The following is a 19220-nucleotide window of genomic DNA, read 5'->3' as shown; positions in this document are numbered from 1 at the left end:
AGTGCTGATATGGAGGAGCAGCCTCCAAAGATAGTTCCCAACTGAACTAATAGTAATTAGGATTGATACTGTGGTACAGATGTCTTTTCTTCTTAAACAACTGTTCTTAAAGATGTGAGGAGGGAAGTGGCCTGGTCCTGCCAGCTGTGGGCAGCACACAGCAATATAGTAATTTGCAGAGAAGTAATTTCAGAATATCAGCAAAACTAAGTGCATTTTCCAGGTTCGCCCACATCCTCCCAGGGGCCCCCCTTCCCTGCTGCTCTCCATAATTAAATTTCAGTGCAGTCTCCAGTTTCCTGGAGCCACACTGACGGTTTAATAACAGTAATCATCTTCACAGCACTGTCATGCCCTTTAGTGGGCAACAAATGGAGGAAGAGTTGATTACGTACCCCGAGCCTCTTCATTTATCCAGGACACAAAACCATTCCAGTAGCTTTTAATGTTAGCATTCTTCAACCATCCAGGTCAGTCATGACCATGAAGTTAAACAGATGCATAAACAGATACGTGCTTCATAGGGGTACTCACAGCATTACCCAGAAGAAATTAGTTAGCTGGAGGCCAGCTGCTGCTTGGCTGAAATGAAGAGTGTTAGGCAGCGTCTGTGTGTGCAGGGTTCTGCTGTGTCAGGACAGAAGTAGGTCCAATATGCAGAACCTGGCACTGTATTAAGCCTGGAGATTTTTTTAATGTTGTTTTTGTTTCCAGTGGTTGTGCTTTGAGGAAATGCACCTGAGCAGCCGTAACTCTCAGCTAGTTAAGCTGTTGACTGGCAATCATACAATCCCAGACTGGTTTGGGCTGGAAGGGACCTCACAGCCCACCCAGTCCCACCCCCTGCCATGGGCAGGGACACCCTCCACTAGCCCAGGTTGCCCAAAGCCCCATCCAACCTGGCCTTGAACACTGCCAGGGAGCCAGGGGCAGCCACAGCTTCTCTGGGCACCCTGTGCCAGGGCCTCAGCACCCTCACAGGGAAGGATTTCTGCCTCAGATCTCATCTCCATCTCCCCTCCTTCAGCATCAGGACGTTCCCCCTTGTCCTGTCACTCCCTGACCTTGTCACCAGCCCCTCTCCAGCTTTCCTGGAGCCCCTGCAGGGACTGGAAGGGGCTCTAAGGTCTCCCCAGAGCCTTCTCTTCTCCAGGCTGAACAACCCCAACTCTCTCAGCCTGTCTCCATAGCAGAGGGGCTCCAGCCCTCTGATCATCTTCGTGGCCTCCTCTGGACTCACTCCAAAAAACCTACTCTAAATCTACTTACAGCATAAAGAAGGGTTATCTTCTGTCTTCCTAAGCCCTGTTAGTTAATCATACTTTTTAAAATTAAATTTAATTCTGATAAATTAATGAAGAATAGGATCAGCAGCATGCAAATAATCATTAGCTTTGTTTGTAAGTTACATTCCACCCCTTCCCATTCTTCAGCTCCATCCCCAGTAAAATATACTTGGGAAAGAAAAGCTGATGAGCTGTGCTCATGCTCGCTCCCTCCAGCTGCTGACTGCAACACTGGGAATTACAGAAATTCCCAAAGGATATGCAGGATGGCCATGCCAATAGATTTGCTTTATGTTGTTACTTTCTGTAAATACCTTAGAAGGTTTCAGACTGCAGGCTGAACATTGCTGTTCAAAACTGTGAAAGTTGCAGTGATTACAAACAGTTCTGCCCTGCCTGAAGATGCCAGCCCATCAGGGTGAAAACAAACTCCCAGACTTCAACAACTACCCTCAGGAGTAAGCATGGTTCTGCTTCTGAGGTTTGCTGCTGAAATTTGGTTATTTGTGATAATAAAAAAAGACAGGGAGCTGGCCAGAGAGAGAGAAATAAAATTTAAAATGCAATGGGCTACAGGGCAGATAGGGAAGAATTAAAAAAACAGGGACAGGGAGCTGGACAGACAGAGATAAGAATAAAATTTTTAAAGGGACAGGCTGCAAGCTAATGAGGGAAGAACTAAAAACTGGGGATAGGGAGAGACATAGAAAGGAAGTGTATGCACAGGGATTATTTCAACAGGTGCACTGGAGGAGAGAAAGAGAAAGAAAAAATATATCCACTTGATATACTATATATAAGAAGTTAAAGTGCAGGTAGCTGTTGGGCAGACACTACTACTTTCACACTGGTTTTAAGATTTTTAATGTCCACAAATGTCCTGACTTTAGGTCATGATCCTTTCTAAAGGTATCACTTCTTACAGAATACAGATTTCCTAAAACCACACACCAGTTTTGGGCTAAACTGGATTCAGGGGGAAGGTTGCTGGTGCAGCATTGCTGTCTCTACTTCCCTGTGAACTTACGTGGATCAGTTATCAGTTGTCTAGGTCTCCTCCAAGCTAATCAGAGAACACTGTTTCCTGAGACACTTTTCCTTTGGACTTTGATCCATCTGTTCCTTTAAAATGCGCATCTGGTGCCATCCCCTCTGCTTTGAGAAGGGTTCATGGAACACCTTATTGCCGCAGAGCAGATTGTGTCTCACTGCGGGAGAGATGCTCAGTGCTCCCAAGGGCTGGAAGAAATTGCTCAGAACAAGCAATTCATGGTTTCTGTTAGCGTTTGCTGGGAACGTGAGTTATACCCACCGCAAAGATCACTTTCTTCCTTTCTCTCTCCTTCCAACTGGAGTCTTTTGTTTCCCTGCACTTCAAGGCCTGGGGAGGTGGGAAGGCACAGAGGAGAGGTTTCCCTGGGAGCTTCATGTGGTTTATTCTGGTCTCATCTTCAACTGTTGGCCATGCCCACCTCGTCTTACCACAAGAGCTGGGGCGTGTCTTGGGGGGCCTTCGGGGACAATCAGGTGTGTAAGGCATGGGATCAGCAAGTTAGCTCGTCCAGATGTCCTTGCTCCCAAGCAGCAAAATGGAAGGAAAGACTTCAGAAAATGATGATGTTAGGAGGACCTGATGACATGATAAACCTCATGCTTTCTAGTGTTTCATCTTCAAGTTTAATCCTAGTGCAGTAATTCTCTTCTGCTCTGTGGACATTTTAGCTGTACAATTTAGATGCACATGCCCAGTTAAATGTGTGCTGGGAGTAGACTAAAAAAAAAAAGCAGTGTTGATTTTGAGCAGCTTCTTGCAATGGAGTTTGATGCTTCCCTTTTATAGGCAGCATGGATGGATGACACTATGATCTGCTCCCTCCATGCCGCATGGGCCCTGCCTTGGGCTCCATCTCTGTCCTGGTCAGACCCAGGGGAAGGGATGAGAGCCTGCCCACTCCCCTACATCCATCTCTTCTCCTCCTCCCCAGCAAAGGTTGACTTATGCCCCAAAGCATGCCTGTGACAGACAGATGCTGACTAGTTTCCAGAAATCATAACAGGGTCTTGAGCCATTTCTTTTTCCTTCTACACTAAGCTCTGAGCCATGCCCAGAAAGAATGCCTTGGCTAGCTGTCTTATGGCAGAAATTCAAATAAATAATGTTGGGCTGGGATTTAATGTTTTGTACAGACTGCCTCAGCGCCTCTGGCCAGCTTGGAGCGCTGTTTGATGACATCTCAATGAGCTGCCCCTCATTAGCAGCCCTCAGAGTCTCTTCTGCAGTGGTCTCTGCCTCTTCTGCTCCAGAGCTTGGAGGGGTCACTGGAGGCAGCCTCCTTTCTGGCACTGAGTAGGACAGCTAGCATCATTTCAAACTGAGTAGGGCTGTACCTGGGTATCAGCACTTCCACCTGCTGTAATAATACAGTATTATTCCCTTGCTTTTCTCACCTCCCCCCGCTAGCAGGAGATTTATGCCGTGGGTCCAGCAGGCTTAAGATCCCTTGTGCCTTGGAAACGCCTGCTTGAAGCACGTCAGAGTCAAAGCACACCTGCAATGTCAATCAGTTCGAAGTGACAATGGTTTTTGGGATGCATTCTTTATCTGGGGAGAGGGGAAGGTCAGCTAGATTACACAGCAAGGTTTAGCACCTTCTGTCGGGAGGCTCAGAGGATGTATTGCAGGGAGGATGTGTTGCAGAGAGGATGCCTGGCTTGTCATGGGCTTCCACAGCCTGTTTCTTTTCTCACAACAAACTGAGAAGGTATGTTTTCCAGTATGTTTGTGCCTCCAGTGCAGAGGCTTGGAGACTTGTTAGTGCATCTGTCTCCTCTAGGGGTGCTGGGTTCAATCAGGATATTATTCATATCCATTTAAAGGCTCTAAGGTCTCGATCTATTTTTTTTTTCATTCTTGTTTGCTGTACTTCATATTTATCAGCTACTAGGATGAAAAATCATGGTTCATTTAAAACTACAAGAAGTATCTTAAACACTACTGATGTGAGTAGCTGGAACATGGAGTCATGCCATAAAGTCCTCGGCTTCGCCTGTGGACCCTGGAAAAGCCCAGCAGAGCCTGTCTAGAGAAGAATTAAATCTCACACACCTTTGCATATGTGTTTTAAGAGTATGTGGCAGGGTGAAATATGTGTGTATTATATATATGTGTATACATTTATAAAATGTTTGTGTGCATGATATAACTCACCAGGCACACATACGAGAAGGTAAAGGTTACTGAGACCCCTCCCTGCCCAGTAGCACTGCACGGGCAAATTCAGATTTATATTCACCCTAGCAAATTCAAACAAGCAAAAGAAAGCAGTTCATCATGCAGCCTTGAACTAAGCTGTGGCTCTCTTTGGCACAGGATGTTGTAGCTGCTGCAAATTTATTACAGGGTCAAAATGCACTTCTTACACGAATCCTTGGAAGAGACTGTCTAAGCGTGACTCAACACAGAGATACCATCTCAGGCTCAGGAAATCCCAGAGCCGCACGTTTCTGGAAGCTGGGTAGGGCACTGGGGAGGTGTAAAATGCATTTGCCCTCTTTTCAAATCTACCCTAAGCATCTGCTAGTGATGCTGAGAGGGGAAGAAAGCCTGGGCTAGCTGGACCTTCAGCCTGATCCCTATGGCCATTCTTGCAGTCTGTTTGCACATGTCCATGTCTCTAGTCTTCCCAGCTACTTCAAAGCAATTTTATCCTTCACTGTCTGCCGTTGTGGAGATCTGGGACACTTGGGCACTGTCAGGCAAGCAGGACCAGACTCTGGCAGACATCAGCATAAGCAAACCGTATATCTTACTAGTCTAATGACAAATATCTGTTCTGGCAATTGGATTTTATGTTTTCATTACATTTAGAATTATAACAACGAGTTCACTGATTTAGTGGTCTCAGATGAGCGTCTCAGGATGGGCTGAGTGCTTTGCAGGTGCCAAAAGGAACAGGACTGGTTATGCTTGCCACCTTTATCTCTCGTTGCCTGGTCAGGGGGTTCAAACAAGCCCTGGTAGAAATTCCTTTCCAAGTGTCAGGCAGGGAGAGTGGCTTTGCCATATAAGAACTTAAAAGGCCTAAATTCAGATTTTTTTTTTTTTTTCTTAACAGATGGGATGCAAGAGAAGGCGAGGACATGTCTTTTCTGAAGGATGACCTTGATAGCCAGGTGAGTGCAGAAGTCCAGGCTGGCTGCTGAGTTTTCTCCAAATATGCAGCGTTGGGAAACACTGTCAGCCAGTGCAGAGCTGGGAGACCTCTGTGTTGGGGTACATGTACCCCGTGTTAGCACTCTCCCGGTGGCACGATGTGAGAGCAATTTCACTTTTGTATTGACCCTCTGTCAGCACAACCCCCCTTATTCTGGTCCCTGAACACTTCTCATCACCTGCATCCTTTTACTTCCTTTAGTGGCCTCCACAAATTTTTCCTCAAGTTTTGGGAACCATCATAGACAATGTACTGATATTTTAATAAGCTGAACTAAACATCTCCTCCTTTTCTCAGAGGAGCCTTGGTATGGACAAGCGGAAGAGCAGAGGTGAGGAGGGGGTGGAAGAGAACTGCACAGCTGAGCTGGAGGAGAAGGTGAAACAGCCAAGCCTCCAAGGTCATGGGGCCTCCTCATCACAAAGGCTACGAAGTGGAAAGGTCCAGTCTGCCCACAACGGCCAGAAGGAGGAGCGGAGAGGAGTGAAGGGCTGCAGTATGGAGGTGTCTGTGGCCAGCATGGGTGACTCAGAGCCAGGGCCTAAGCCAAGTAAGGAAGGCATTGGGGAAGATGCCGATGGGAAGCCTGGCACTGCTGACGTCTCCCAGGAGAAGGAGAGCGCTAACAGCACTGCTTCACAGAGCAGCCTTCCGAGCACTGTGCAAGCCACCAGGGATGGCGGTGAGGAGACCGTGTCATTGCCCGTGGGAGCGAATTTAGATGGAGCTGGCTTAGTGAAAAACACAGCTTCAGAACCGGAGTCCGCTGAGGACTCTTCAAACAGCCACGGAGGAAAGCCGGACACAGCAGTAGGAGACAGACTGGATGCAGGTCAGGGACAACTGGTGAGCAAAAGAGGGGAGGAAGTGACCCAAAACACTGCCCTTCAGGGGCAGACACTTGCACTGAAAGGAGGTGAAGATGCTGAAGGCACTGAACACAGAGGAGAGCCTTTGCCCCCAAGGAATGCCAACTCTGACAAGACTGTTGTGTCTGAGCAGGACACAGCAAAATCAGAGGCCAGGGACGGGGACCAGCCTGAGGATTGCAAGGACAAGGACAGTGGGGACAGTCTCAACTAGCAAAGATTGCACCGGCTTGCCTGAGACAGAAGGTGAGTCCCTGACCCCGCTCCCCATGATGTGTTTGTTATCCCATTAACGCTTTCAGCCATAGTACAGGTCCACAACTCCATTGTCTGTGGCCACAATGGCATCATAGCAGGTAACTATCCAGAAATGTTCATTAATGGTGATGTGGATCCCTCAGGTAGTCTAAATCTGTGCATCACAAAGACTGCCCTGGAGTGGAGGGGGAAACAATGGAAAGTCAGACAGGAGAATTTGGACAGAAAACTGGACTGCTGAGTCTGGCTGGTGACATGGATTAGTTAGGGCACACACTGAAACTATTCCTGGGAAGGGATGACCTCAGAAAGGATAGCAGGATTACTTTATTTCTGCCTCTGGGGTGATCACAACTAGAATAACTCGATGTCAGCCTGGTCCCTTTCCCAAAACACTTGCAAAGCTATAGAGGCCCACCTTGTGGACAGCAGTTTGAAGAAGGTCGACTGCATCTGGGATTCTCTTCCCAGCACAAGATCTGTGAATGCTGCACTTTGAATTATACACGTGGTATCACTAATGTGCAAGGCAATGTATAAATACAAAGGGTGAGATGGTTCCTGTTGAAAAGGCCTATGAACCAAACAGAATGGAGGGAGAACAGATCTGGTTACATTGCAAAGCTCCAGGTTTTACTCAAGCAAAGAAGTTTCTTCCAGAAAGGCAAATGCAGAACAAGAAAAGCCAGGAGAAAGGAGAAAATATGATGATAGGCAGAAAAGTAAAGTAGAAATTAGGAGGAAGGGGGGCAAGGAGACAGTGTAGAGGCTCTTTAGCAGTTACCTTTGCAAGACATGTTCTTTCCAGGCAATGTCACACACAGGTCAGGATGTCATAGCCACAGGTGCTAGGTCAGACCAGTAAGTCAGGATGTGATTCTGCCACCAGGTTAGGCAGTGGGGTTGCAATTCACCTACCTCAGGCTGAGCCCAGAGGCACCTAACTTAAGATCTGGACTTCATTTCTCTTCAAAGGAGAGAGATGAGCACTTCCAGAGTGCAATCCAGGTTGCCTAACACCTGAGTGGCTCTCAGCATGCTCCTGGCTTGATCCTTTAAGTAGAGAGGCAGCAGCTATATTCTGTAAGTAGGCACTTCAGGCAATTAGCTGCTCAAAGCTAGGCAGGCTGATTGCCCCCCCCCCCCCCCCACCAAGTGCCTTTCCCTGATTCCAGCAGGCTTTTCTTCAGACCCTGACCCAGCAGCTTGTCACTGGGTATTGCTTCGTATTCATCCCAGAGGTACAAATGAGCTTAGGGATGAAGTGGTTAAGCTGCTAACAAAAAGACTTTCACTATAATCCAATCCTATACAAAAGGCATGGAGAAGCGCAAGTGTTACAGCTATTTAAAAAAGACAAAACACCAAGAACCAGCAGGAGCTGGCTCTGTGCTTGAACTAAAATTCCTTCAAGTGAGGGAAATTAATTCCAACAGCATTAATGAAAATGTTAAGAGAAATCTGAATGCACATAGCAGGAGTTCACTGTCCAGGCCATGCCTCTCCAATCTACCAAAAATCTCCCCAAAAGTAGAGGATGAAAGTTACCCTGAGTGAGAAAAGTAGTTATTAATTAGACACCAGCTAAGAGGAAACAATAAATTACAGTAGTCCATTTTCATCTCAGCAATGGAGATTCCTATGGTTTGGTAATGGGGCCCTGAGTCCCCTTCAGCATGGCTCTTTACTCCATCACTCCTCACTGAATTCATTACGGCAGGCTTAATGATAAACATAGCCTTATGTCTTGGAGAAGAGAAGGCAGCTTAACCTGGTGGTTGCACTTAAGCACTCGTGTATCTGCTTGGCTAAGCTGGAACTTGAGGCTGGTATTGCTCTCTGAAAGTATTTATTGCTTGGGAAACACCACGTGTAGTGATGCCAGGGGAAAATGAGGGGTTAACTGGTGTCCCAGTTACCCTCTACCATTTCATCCTGCCTGGCTCCCCATCTATCTCCTTTCTATCTGCAATGCTCCTTTTCCTTTGCCTGATCGTTTCCCCCCACGTCTGCATGCTCCTGCCTCGCCTTCCTCTCTTTCCCAGACAGTTTAAGAAGAGTTTCCAGGTGTGTCTGAACCATGCACATAGCATCAAATACCACCTTTTGATGCAGACAAATTGAAGCAAGATACTTTCCTTTTTTTGGTATTTCCTGTAATTTAGGAGTTGCTTCAGATTTCAGGGCAGTCCTGTGCAGGATGCGGACAGCAGGTCACTTGGGGAGAGTCAGCCTTTAACCAAAGTGGCAGTGCTGAGCTGTGTTAGGATCACAGGAATAGGCACGGCTACATCAAATCTTACACCAAGAGAATGCATTTTCATTCTTTTTAGTCCTTAAAACAATCACCAGTCACTAATTCACAGCAAAGACATAAGGACTTGTCCTCTCTGAGCACACCGGTCTGTGATTGATTGTTTCATCTGAAGGTTTCTTGCACTTTCCTCAGAAGCCTCCGACTTTCTTGCTGGCAGGGCACCCACAGAGGTGCCAGGGTGAGCCAGAGCGGCAGTTTCTGTGTCCCCATCTCAGCAACGGGTTTCTCTTGTTGGTTTGTTTGTTTTTCATTCCATCAACTGCAAGAGCATTTAGGGAATGAGTGCATGAGTGCTGCTTGGCTCTTAGTCTTTAATGGTGTGCTAGGGCATCATCGTCACCTCCTATCTGCTGAAGTCACCACAAAGCAATTTGACCTCTCCCTTTGCATCAGTGACATGCCACTATCAGGGTTGGCTTTCCCAAACAAGATCAGTTGCAGACAGAGTGAATTTTGCCATGATTTATTTGTAGTGGGAAGAAGAGCCAAGAGGAAGACAGAGGGACCTGTCTTTAACTGTCTGCTCCCTGCATCCAATTTGTCAGGAACATCCCTTGGCAGGCAGGAAAAAAAAAAAAAAAGGCAAGACCTGGATTTCTCTAGTGCTAGCTCAGCACAACCAGGTCTGTGTGGCTTGACAGCAGGGCCCCTAGGAGCAACAAAATAGCAACAATGACAACAACAACAACCAAAAAAGCAAGAGCTCATTTGGCTCAAGTCGGTTGTCAGTGTGTTGGAGCAAAAAGGTCTCGTGTCTATTCCTGCTGTTGCTTTGAAGTTCCCAAATCAACATGACAGGCTGCATAATGACACAGATGGCAGTCATAAATAACCACCGGCTGCTAACAGTCACTTCCCTTCTCCCTTGGCTTCTGCTTCCCAGTGCTCTACAGACAGATTAGTTTTAGACCATGGTATGTATAAAAAGCTGCAAAGCTTTACTTTATTTTCATGTAATTCTCCCTAAAGTGCGATTTCACAACAATTCTTGGGAAGAGGATCCCTCAGGATTGGCCCCATTTGAGGTGCGTTTGAATCCTTGGCAGGGTTTTTTTCTAATTGTTTGGGGGTTTTTTTGGCTTATTGAGCTTGATCCCTGCAGCTGACTCCAGATGATGCTCTAGGGCAAGGATTGTCCAAAGTGCAACCCGTATGAAACCTGCGTTCGTCAAAGCCATTGCATATGGCCCACAGAGTGGCTTAATAGGGGTGGCTGTCCCCAAGGGAAACATCACTACGTTCGCTGGAGTCCCTTCATGAATGTCACCACACGTGGCAGGCTAATGATTCTGCCTTTCTCAGCCTAGTAAAAAGCACAGCATTATCAGGCAAAGCTAGGTTTAGCAAGAACCAGGAAAAGAGCATCATTCAGGAAGCTGAAAGAGCAGTAAGCTCAAGCATTAAATAGAGCGCTGCACTTTTTTGTTAAATGCAAAATTAAAAGTTTGTTTATTCCTTTTGCGTCTAGTTCCATGAATTCAAGTGCCCAAACCACCTTAATTATTCACTTCCTCTCATGGCTTTAGTATAACCTTTAAGGAACAGGTAGTCCTGAGTGACTGGCGCGTAATCCGGTGTAGGAGGCTGTGGGCTGGGAGCTCACGCATGGTTTTTACCAGTTGATGCTTACACCAAATTGCAGACGTCCATGCCTGACTGCCTTAATCTGACGTCAGGCCAACACAATTACAAGATTGTCCCACTGCAGCAGGGGAAGGAGGGGGTTTTTCACCCTGTGGTGCGTGAGCAACGGTAACACAAGTTCTCTGTAGATGAAGGACTTTATGTGGCAAAGTAAATGGGTTGTTGTTATGCAAGCCCCCAGGAGGTACTGACCAGCTCTTGGTAAATCCAGGCCTGCTGGAAACCTTTACTGTGCTCTGTGTCCATGTAGCAGATGGTATTATACCAGGGAATGCCCTCAAGTGCCTGGTAGAAAACGTGAGCCAAGTCTGTGCTGAGAATCCAAAGGATACTGAGTCTGAATGACTACTGTCTTGGAGGACAGGGAGTTTATAGCAAAAAAGGAAGATGATTATTTTAACTGGGACCCACGTAAGATATGACCAGCCTTAAGGAGAAGCACCCGGAGGGATGCACCCTCATGGGTTATCAAGACTGGTTAATCATTTCCTGCCAGGACATAGCAGGTAACTTCCCAGTGAGATTTTTTTTTCCCTATGAAAAATACAGATTTGACAAATGCTGTGCATGTACCAGAAATGTGTCTGCTTTGACCTTTCATATTTCATAAAACCCAAACTGGAGCCCCTGTTAAACCTTTTCAAAACAGAAAATTTTAATGTTATGTTTTTAAATTCTGGTGATTCAGTTTTGATACAGTGCAATTTTGGAAAAATCAGCATTGAAACAGATGATACGATTTTGCAAAATACAACCTATCAACCCCGAAAGGAATGTGAAAGTATCATTCCGTTAAAAAGTTTAATTGTGGAATTTCCATCAAGTAGAAAATCCTGTACCAGGTCACTCCACCTGCTGCCAGGGAATGCCCTCTGCTCACGGCTCTCACATGTCCCAAAGCAGGGCAGATAGCTGTAGCAGCAGTAAACGTCAGTAAGCAGTGGTAACAATATGCTCTCTACCTGCCCTGCGCCCGGGGCCCATGTCCCCCACACCTCAGTGGGCAGATTTCACTCCGGGATGCTGCTGCTCACCCATTTCTGCAGAACAGCAGCTCCTCGCAGCAAGCAACCACCATGTGGGTTTCACAACTTCCACTGCTAATGTCTATTTATGGCACTAAAAGTCTCCATCACCTTCAAACCAGTTGGAGATGCTGTGCAGAGTGTGTGGTGGAGCTTTCATCCTTTGCTTCAAATAACAAGGAATAAATATTTACCCGAAGGGCAGGACTGGAATCCCTGGAGAATGTCCAACAAGTCCCAGAGAAGTAAACGATACACAAAAACCACATAAGCTTTTCCCTGAATTCTCTTGAGAAAATTAATCTTAACATCTTTAGAGAAAATGCAGCTGGGGGTAGATTTCCAGAGCAGCTCCAGGGATCTGACCTTGCAGCTCTGGCTGACGTAAACAGGAGTGGGGCAGGCAGGGCCTGTGTGCTGCAGGATTGAGAGGGTCGGAAGAGGTCAGCTTTCTGATGCAAACCAGTGCTAAAGGTTGGTGCAGGAAGCGGTACAAGCAGAAACCAACACTTCTCAATGCAGTTACGGAGCTACCAAAGAACATACCGGTTTCCTCGGGGTTCAAGAGACAAGAAGATACCATCTGCTGTTGTATCTTGGAAGTTGGCCTGGGATTGGCCTCAAGGTCTCAAGGGCTTGACATAATAGAATTGGCCTCCCTGGTCCTTCCTGCAGCCCACACCACCTTCTGGAGCCCACCATCACGCTACTGGCATTTCAGATTCCCAGGGCACATCTTAGTACCACGTACCACCAAAGCAGAGAGTTTAGTCCTCATGCAGAATTAGGGAGTGGTATGGCTCAATACAGGACTTGACACAGTTACCTTCATACCTCTGGAGTGATGGGAAGCCTTCCCCGTGGCACATGGGAAAATACATTGGAACAGAGGGATTACGTGAGAATGGTTCAAGAGAAATGTACTCGGACTGACGAAACACAGGGAAGGACTCCAGGGATGTTCAGGGAATGGTTGTTTAGTCTAGCAAAATGCAGGCACAAAGTGATGGAGTTGTGATCGCTAGAAATACAGTGGGGAAGTAAACACCAGTGAAGGAAAAGAAACACTCAAGCCAGAAAACAACGCTGATGCAAGAATCGATGTCTTGAAGAAGCCCATGAATAAATATGGGAAAATTAGAAAAAGGTTGCTATCCGTCAGAGGACAGACTTGGACATATGCCTGACCAGCAGGCTTTGGCAGGGGTTAGGTAATGTGGTGCTCGTGACAGCAACAGGATGAATTTGATGACAAAGTTGTGTAGCTCCTGTCAGAGCTGATGACCACTGTCAAAGCAGTGCTTTCACTGACACCCAAAAGAATTAGTGTACACATCCCATCTGAAGTGTAGGTCTTTACTCCTAGACCTCTCCAGCACTTTGCAAGAGCTTCTGTCCCTTCCTTGGTTTGTCAGGGTGACCTGAGGAGAGAAGGAACTATTAGAAGCTGTTAACACGTTGAGAGTCAGAGACCAAAGCTAGTCATTGGAGCACCTATGCTTCCTTTTGGCTACTTAACAAGCTTAACAAGTTTAAACATAATTTAGGGCTCTGACAGGCAAGCTGCTGCCATCTAAACTTGAAAATGGAGCTGCTCTTGTACCCTGGAGTTGTTGCTGTTACCACAGAGCTGGCAGAAGGGAGCACGTACCTGAGGTGCCTGTGTTAACCTTCTTAATGTAAACCCCAGACGAAAAGGAGTTAAACATACCACTGTGGTCTGCTGTGCAGGGGGCACTGGCACATCTTCCTTTCTGCCTGCTCTGCTGCTGAGAAGGAACAGATGGACTGTACAGAGTGACAACATCTTAAACCACTCCAACAGGAATCTCCCCCAAAGACTGTCATTACATATTTAAACTCATCAAGGGTTGCAGTGATAGTTTTTCTATCCGTGGCAAATCTAGACAGGATTAGGATTTTTTTTCCCCTTAAATCAATCAGTTCTAATTCAAATGGGAATTAATTCAGGGATGTCCAATGGCCTGTGCTAGGAAGAAGATGCCTCATGATCTTACTGGTCTTTTGGCTGGCCTCACAGTGTATGTTGGAACAGCAGATATATATATATATGCATTTTAAAAAAGCTAAGTGAGAAAATATCTGACAGATGGTCCTTGCAAGTCATGTCTGAGTTTGCCTTGTGGTATTTTACGAGACTGAGTGGCCCACTAAGAACAAAATTGTCTCTGGGAACTCTGGGCCTGCCCCAGCAGAGACCCAACAAAATTATGTCTTCCAACCCAAGCAGAGGATGGATAGCACTAATCTTAGCTGGAGGAAGGAGGGCTGAGTTGCCAGACGTCAGCCACATTCAGCTGGTCTTCAGGGACTCCATGCACCTCCCCTCCACGAGATGGCATTTAACCAGGAGATCCTGCAGTGGATCCTCGTGTCGGTTTGGCTGTGCAAGTCCTCCCAGTGACATCCCACACCCAGCCAGGCTCTGTCAGGCTGGGAAGTGTGAGGCAGATGGGGCCTTTGAGATGGACCACCAGCCATCTGCATTAATCCTCCCATGTGACAGTGAGACACGGAGGGAGATTTGGCACTGTGTCCCCTTGCTGCTGATGGCAGAGTCCAAGGCAGCCCAGCCGTATCGCTCTCCTGGGCCCCGGCTCACAAGCCACGCCAGCGCAGAGCTTGCTAAATCTCTGACTGGCCCTTGAGTTATGCATGGAAAAGAGGATACAGTGTGAAATGAGAGAAATGCTAATCATTATGTCTAATTACTAAGAGAAGTAATGACTTTAAAGCCCACCAGTGTCTTGGCTGTAAAGACTCACTCATGCACAGAAGGAAGGTGCCTGTATTGAGAGGATAATATTGCAAAACAGGAAAGACAATTGTCTGCCATCACTAATGGCACAGGGCTGTCAAAGAGACTTTTGAAACCATTAATAATAAAATAGATTAACAATAAGCAGAGCTAGTTCTGGAGTCAGTTCAGACTTACAAAACAGACTATTGTACAACATTTGGACCACCAAGCCCAACTCTGAAAATCTGCTTCCTGGCCCTTCCCAATAGTGTTAAATCCCAGAAGTGTGCTGCTGCAGCACTGAGTACCCCCTGGGCAGCAGGATACGGCCAACCCTGACCGCTGCATGCATAGAGAACGATCAAAAATGTCTCCAGCAACGGTATTAGAATCTCCTCTCAGCTGTTCATAGCATTGATTATTTCAGCACCTTGGGTATGATTTCAGTGCCATTCTTTATTAGATTTCCATTGCTGTGTCCTTAAATGATTCCTTTGGAGATTTCCTTTTTATGCAAGCCAAGCTTACTATGAACTCTCCTGCCTTCATGGTATTTCATCTCTTTTTCTTTTCATATCTTCCCTCTGCCCTTTCTTGTGAGTTTTCAGTGCTGCAATCTGCATCAGCAAAAGGCAGACCTGTGGATTTAAACATGGATGCAGGAACATGCCAGCTCAGCAATTCTGAGCAGCACCCATGCATCTGGCACCTGCAGGGGAAAAAAAAAAAAGTCTGCCTTTCCCAATTAAAATCAACATATCTAGGTCTGAAGGCAGCTACAGGGCAGCAGGCTCCCCTCACAGGTTAGCGTTTTCATTAGAGAAAAGCTGATACACCCTTCTGCCCTTGGCGAACACAAGAGCTGCACCCCCAGGCCAAGTTTCACAAGAGAGGACCGCAAAGCCCTGCCCCAAGTCAGCTCCTCCTTTTGTTGCTCCAGGTGCTGTACAAGCACACACAAAACCACATAAAGATTATTGTTCTTGAGACAAAAGGAGAGAGTAAAGTAGCCTTAGCAAACCCAGAGGACTGTGTGCGTTTCATCCAGGCTCATACGTTCCATTTATCCCCCAGGCTGCGGAGCCCCCCCCATCCCATCGGATTTGGCAGGTAGGTATCTGTGTTATCTACCGTGGTACCCCCCAAGCAGCCCCAGCCATACAGGAAGGTTGAAAACAGGTTGAAATTCAGCAGACGTTTTTAATTTACTGCTCAGCAGTTCCCTAAAGACTGATAATCCCACTGCTGTCTCTGCTCTGGTTTCACAGGATAACGTACTGAAGGTGGTGGATGAGAAGAGGAGCACAAGCTTGTCCTCACTCTTCAACCTTCTATGAAATCAGCTTTCAGCACCTGCCCTGCACCCTTCAACACCCATTCAGAACACATGGGGACCCCCCCACCACCACCCCCCCCCACTCCCAGTTTCGGCATCACCACCCTTTCCTATCCGTATGCCAAAGGACAGGGAAGGCTACATGCACTCCCAACCTACTGAGAACACACTGTCACTTTTCTTTTCTATTTGTTTTGCCTATATTGCAGCTGTGTGGCAAGCCAATGAAATGTCTACTGGATGCACTTTATTTTATTTAATAACTAATTCTGTTTAAAGTTAAGATTTAGGTTTCTGGGCACCCCACCCATCTCCTCCCGCAGAGGCTGGCAGGGAGCTGCACACGCCGGGAGGATGGCAGGGGCTGTGCGAGCTCTCCCTCGCTGTCAGGCAGGAAGCAGATGACTGACAGAGCATTAGGAGACAGGGTGAGAGGTGTTATGTTGTAGTTCAGTAGGGGGAAGAAAAAAAGTAGTGTTCAGAGCAGCTCTTGTACTAGGTTTGTACGTGGTTGAAGTGTTGGCAGAGATGTACGGTAGTTGCGTGGGCCATGGGGCGCAAAGGGGATGGAGCATTCTTGAGTTACACTGTGGGGTGCTCGTGCCAAGCACACACCAACCACAGCATCTCGTCCTTGAAAGCTTGCTTTCCTCCTCCAGCTAGATGTAGGAGGGCGCAAGCAGCAGAGGCTGAATCAGCACATCAGGAGACCGATTTTTTCCTAAGGAAGGTGGCTGCTCAGTTGAGCAGGTATGTGCGCAGCTCAGCAAAATCCCGTGCCTGCTTCCTAAGACCAGGAAGGCTGCAGTAGCTGGAGATACTTACAGCTTCCTGTGCCATGCAGGGCAAGGAAGAGGACAGCACAAATGCCGTAACCTTCCTCCTCCACCACGCTGCACAAAGGAGTTGGCAGCAGGACCCAGGCCAAATTGGAGCTAAGGTCTAAGGCTTTCTGCCAAATGCTTTCACCTTCCTGGTTGTGCCTTTCATAGCCTTGTGCTTGAACAACGGGGCAGCAGTTCCCCTGGACGCTGCCATGCAGACATTTTGACCTGGTCTTAAAAGACACCTTTCAAATTGAGGATCTGGATGAGCATTTGCAAGCATAAATGAGCAAGAATGCCAGCTGCTTGGAAATCCAAGCAGCTAAGAGATTCACAGCAAACTAGGACCTAGGTGAAATATGGCTACTAATTAAGGAGAAGGCAGAAGGCAGGCACAAGGAATAACACAACATAGTTTCTGACTTCTGAATGACAGAGCAGAGAGAATATTGCCCTCATTTTGAAGCGCTGCTCTAAAACTTGATGCAGGAGTAAATGTACATGCAGACACATGTGTGGAGATTTATTGGATTTCATTGCAGGATGCATTTGCTAACCAAAATGGCAGACTGCCTTGGTGGTAGGGTTGGCATGTGTGGACTGAAATACTGTACACTGTTTTAATAAACTAATATTTGCACAGATAAGCATTTTGTTTTTCCACGTAACTTAGATCCACAGTACCTATCTCATGAAGGACAAGCCTGGGAATTTCCTCTACGTGCCAAATTCAGGAGAGTTTACTGGCTTCAGACCAGGCATTAGTGAGAAACAGAGTGTGCAGCTTTGATGTTTTAGGAGTAGAAACATCTCCACCCCACCAAAGCCCAGACTGGGTTTATTTGGACTTACCCAACAGATAAGAGATAGGTAAAAGCCAGACTGTAAAACTGCTCCAGGTCCTGGAGATTCTCCGTCACTGTTAAAGGCTGATTTTTCTTATCTGACTGGCTCAGTAACCTGCTTACAATTGCTTAATTTTTTAATTTATTATTACTTTTTACATCAGGTCACTGACCTCAATCTTGGTCCAGCCAGAGTGAGTCATTACCAGCATGTACCAGAAACTGGTTTGCCTCAAGTCCATGCAAAAAACGGTCTTGGATCAAGAGCCGTCGGGCACACAGCCAGGTAGATGGAAACTTTTACATTGCCCCTGGTCCAGCACTTAGTTGTAGGGATAAAAAACCCAGCTGCAATTATTGCTCTATCTTATGGCCCTAGACTCCTTTTTGAAAGGAAACATGACACTTTTCCCCCATTCCCTCCTCCTTTTTCTCCTGCAAATCCAAGTAACTTTGCAGTTACTGATGCCTAGGAAGGACTGAGTCTGTACCAGCTCCAGGGATGGGACTGTACAGATAGTGCCTGTTCTCAGTGTAATTTTTTTCCTGCTCATTAACACTTGGCTCGAATGCACTTTGGTTGGTGCCTGGATTGCAATTTTTTTAAGAGAACTGCAGCTAGCTGTTTCGTCTTTACAGTGAGAGAAAAGACTGAAAAGTTGAAAAATCTGATGTAGAGGGATTATTTATATGAAATAAAAGTTGTAATGAGGAAAAAGCTCCAGTTTCTTAGTGTTTCTCAGTCGCACATGTAGACTTTTCTGAATTTAATCTGTCCTCTCTGCTTTTTAGAGCAAGAGCTCCAATTCAGATTGCTTACCCCTTAGGAAAGCGCTTAACTCTTGGGCTAGCTCAGCTAACTCACCCAAAAAGCTGACCGCAGCAACAACAGCCTGCATTAGAACACGAGGCTCACTTTTTCAGAGGCGTCAAAGCCGCCTCGTTGCCTCTGCGCTTTTCTTGCAAGCAAACGTGAAGGCAGCTTGCAAAGTGCAAACTCCTCTGTCTGTAGCAGGAACCTGTTTCCTCCCAGCAGTGGTTGGTAGCTCAGGGATTTTGTGAAAGTTATTCTAGTTCTTCCCAGACGACAGGAGAGCAGCAGCGACTCTTGCACAGAACACCTTTTGCTTTAAACCACAGAAGCCGCTTGTCACTGGACACTGTTCTAGGCGGCAAAATTTACCATCAGTTTCAACACAACAACTCTGAAGCTAAAACTGATACCAAAATTGATTTCAGACTAGTGAATCAACTCTTGTATAAAGAGATCAATTTAAAAAATCCTCAAGCCAAGGACAAAAAGGTACATCTGGATAAAGTTGGAGATGCTGCAGTTTCCAAAGTTTTACCAAGCCAATTCCTGCAGGAGGCAACAACAGAAAACCTTGACGGCAGTTCCAGCCCTCCATTCCTATCTCAACAAGTCTGATACCAACTGCAGAGGCATACTGCACAGAGTGCCAACAAGTAAAGCCCTCTACAGAGTCTAGAACTAGAAATAACAGAAACACTCATTGATTTTCCACACCAGTTCCCCTCCAGATAAATTGGTTGCAAGTGGCATAGAAGCCTGAAGCTAGAGTGGCATTTAGTCAGAAAGTTTTGTATTTAAAGCGCATAATACAGTAGTTGGTGCTTTTTAAGTTATGTGGAAAGCTTTTTAAGTCAATTAGAGGCACCGAGCAGGAGCAGGGTACAGCACTGCTGTGAAGTTCAGAACCCTGCTGCTGCCTTTCCTTGGCAAGGTCGTCCAACAACGGCCCCACCAGCTCACAGACTCCCCAGCCTCTGGCCCGCAAAGGTAACACACTGGCAAGTCCGCAGCCGTTTCCCAGTCGTGC

The 19220-nt window shown here is 46.6% G+C and overlaps 1 protein-coding gene across 4 annotated transcripts in view; it reads left to right on the top strand.

Moving 5' to 3' along the window:
• Positions 1-17178, top strand: part of CCDC9B (coiled-coil domain containing 9B) — a 50285-nt gene extending 33107 nt beyond the window's left edge. For 3 of the 4 annotated variants that reach the window (XM_075755639.1, XM_075755641.1, XM_075755642.1), the window contains 3 exons: positions 5402-5459; positions 5798-6615; positions 15643-15775. In XM_075755639.1, coding sequence (XP_075611754.1) covers positions 5402-5459; positions 5798-6583 — 844 coding nt within the window. In that variant the 3' untranslated portion in view covers positions 6584-6615; positions 15643-15775. Of the gene's footprint in view, positions 1-5401; positions 5460-5797; positions 6616-15642 lie in introns of all 4 variants that reach the window. The other variant, XM_075755640.1, reaches the window with a different exon arrangement.
• The last annotated feature ends 2042 nt before the right edge of the window (positions 17179-19220 follow it).

The sequence above is a fragment of the Balearica regulorum genome, chromosome 5, assembly GCF_011004875.1.
Source record: "Balearica regulorum gibbericeps isolate bBalReg1 chromosome 5, bBalReg1.pri, whole genome shotgun sequence".
Lineage (NCBI taxonomy): Eukaryota > Metazoa > Chordata > Aves > Gruiformes > Gruidae > Balearica > Balearica regulorum.
The sequence above is the reverse complement of the archived record's forward strand: the minus strand, read 5'-3'. Positions and strand labels throughout refer to the sequence as shown.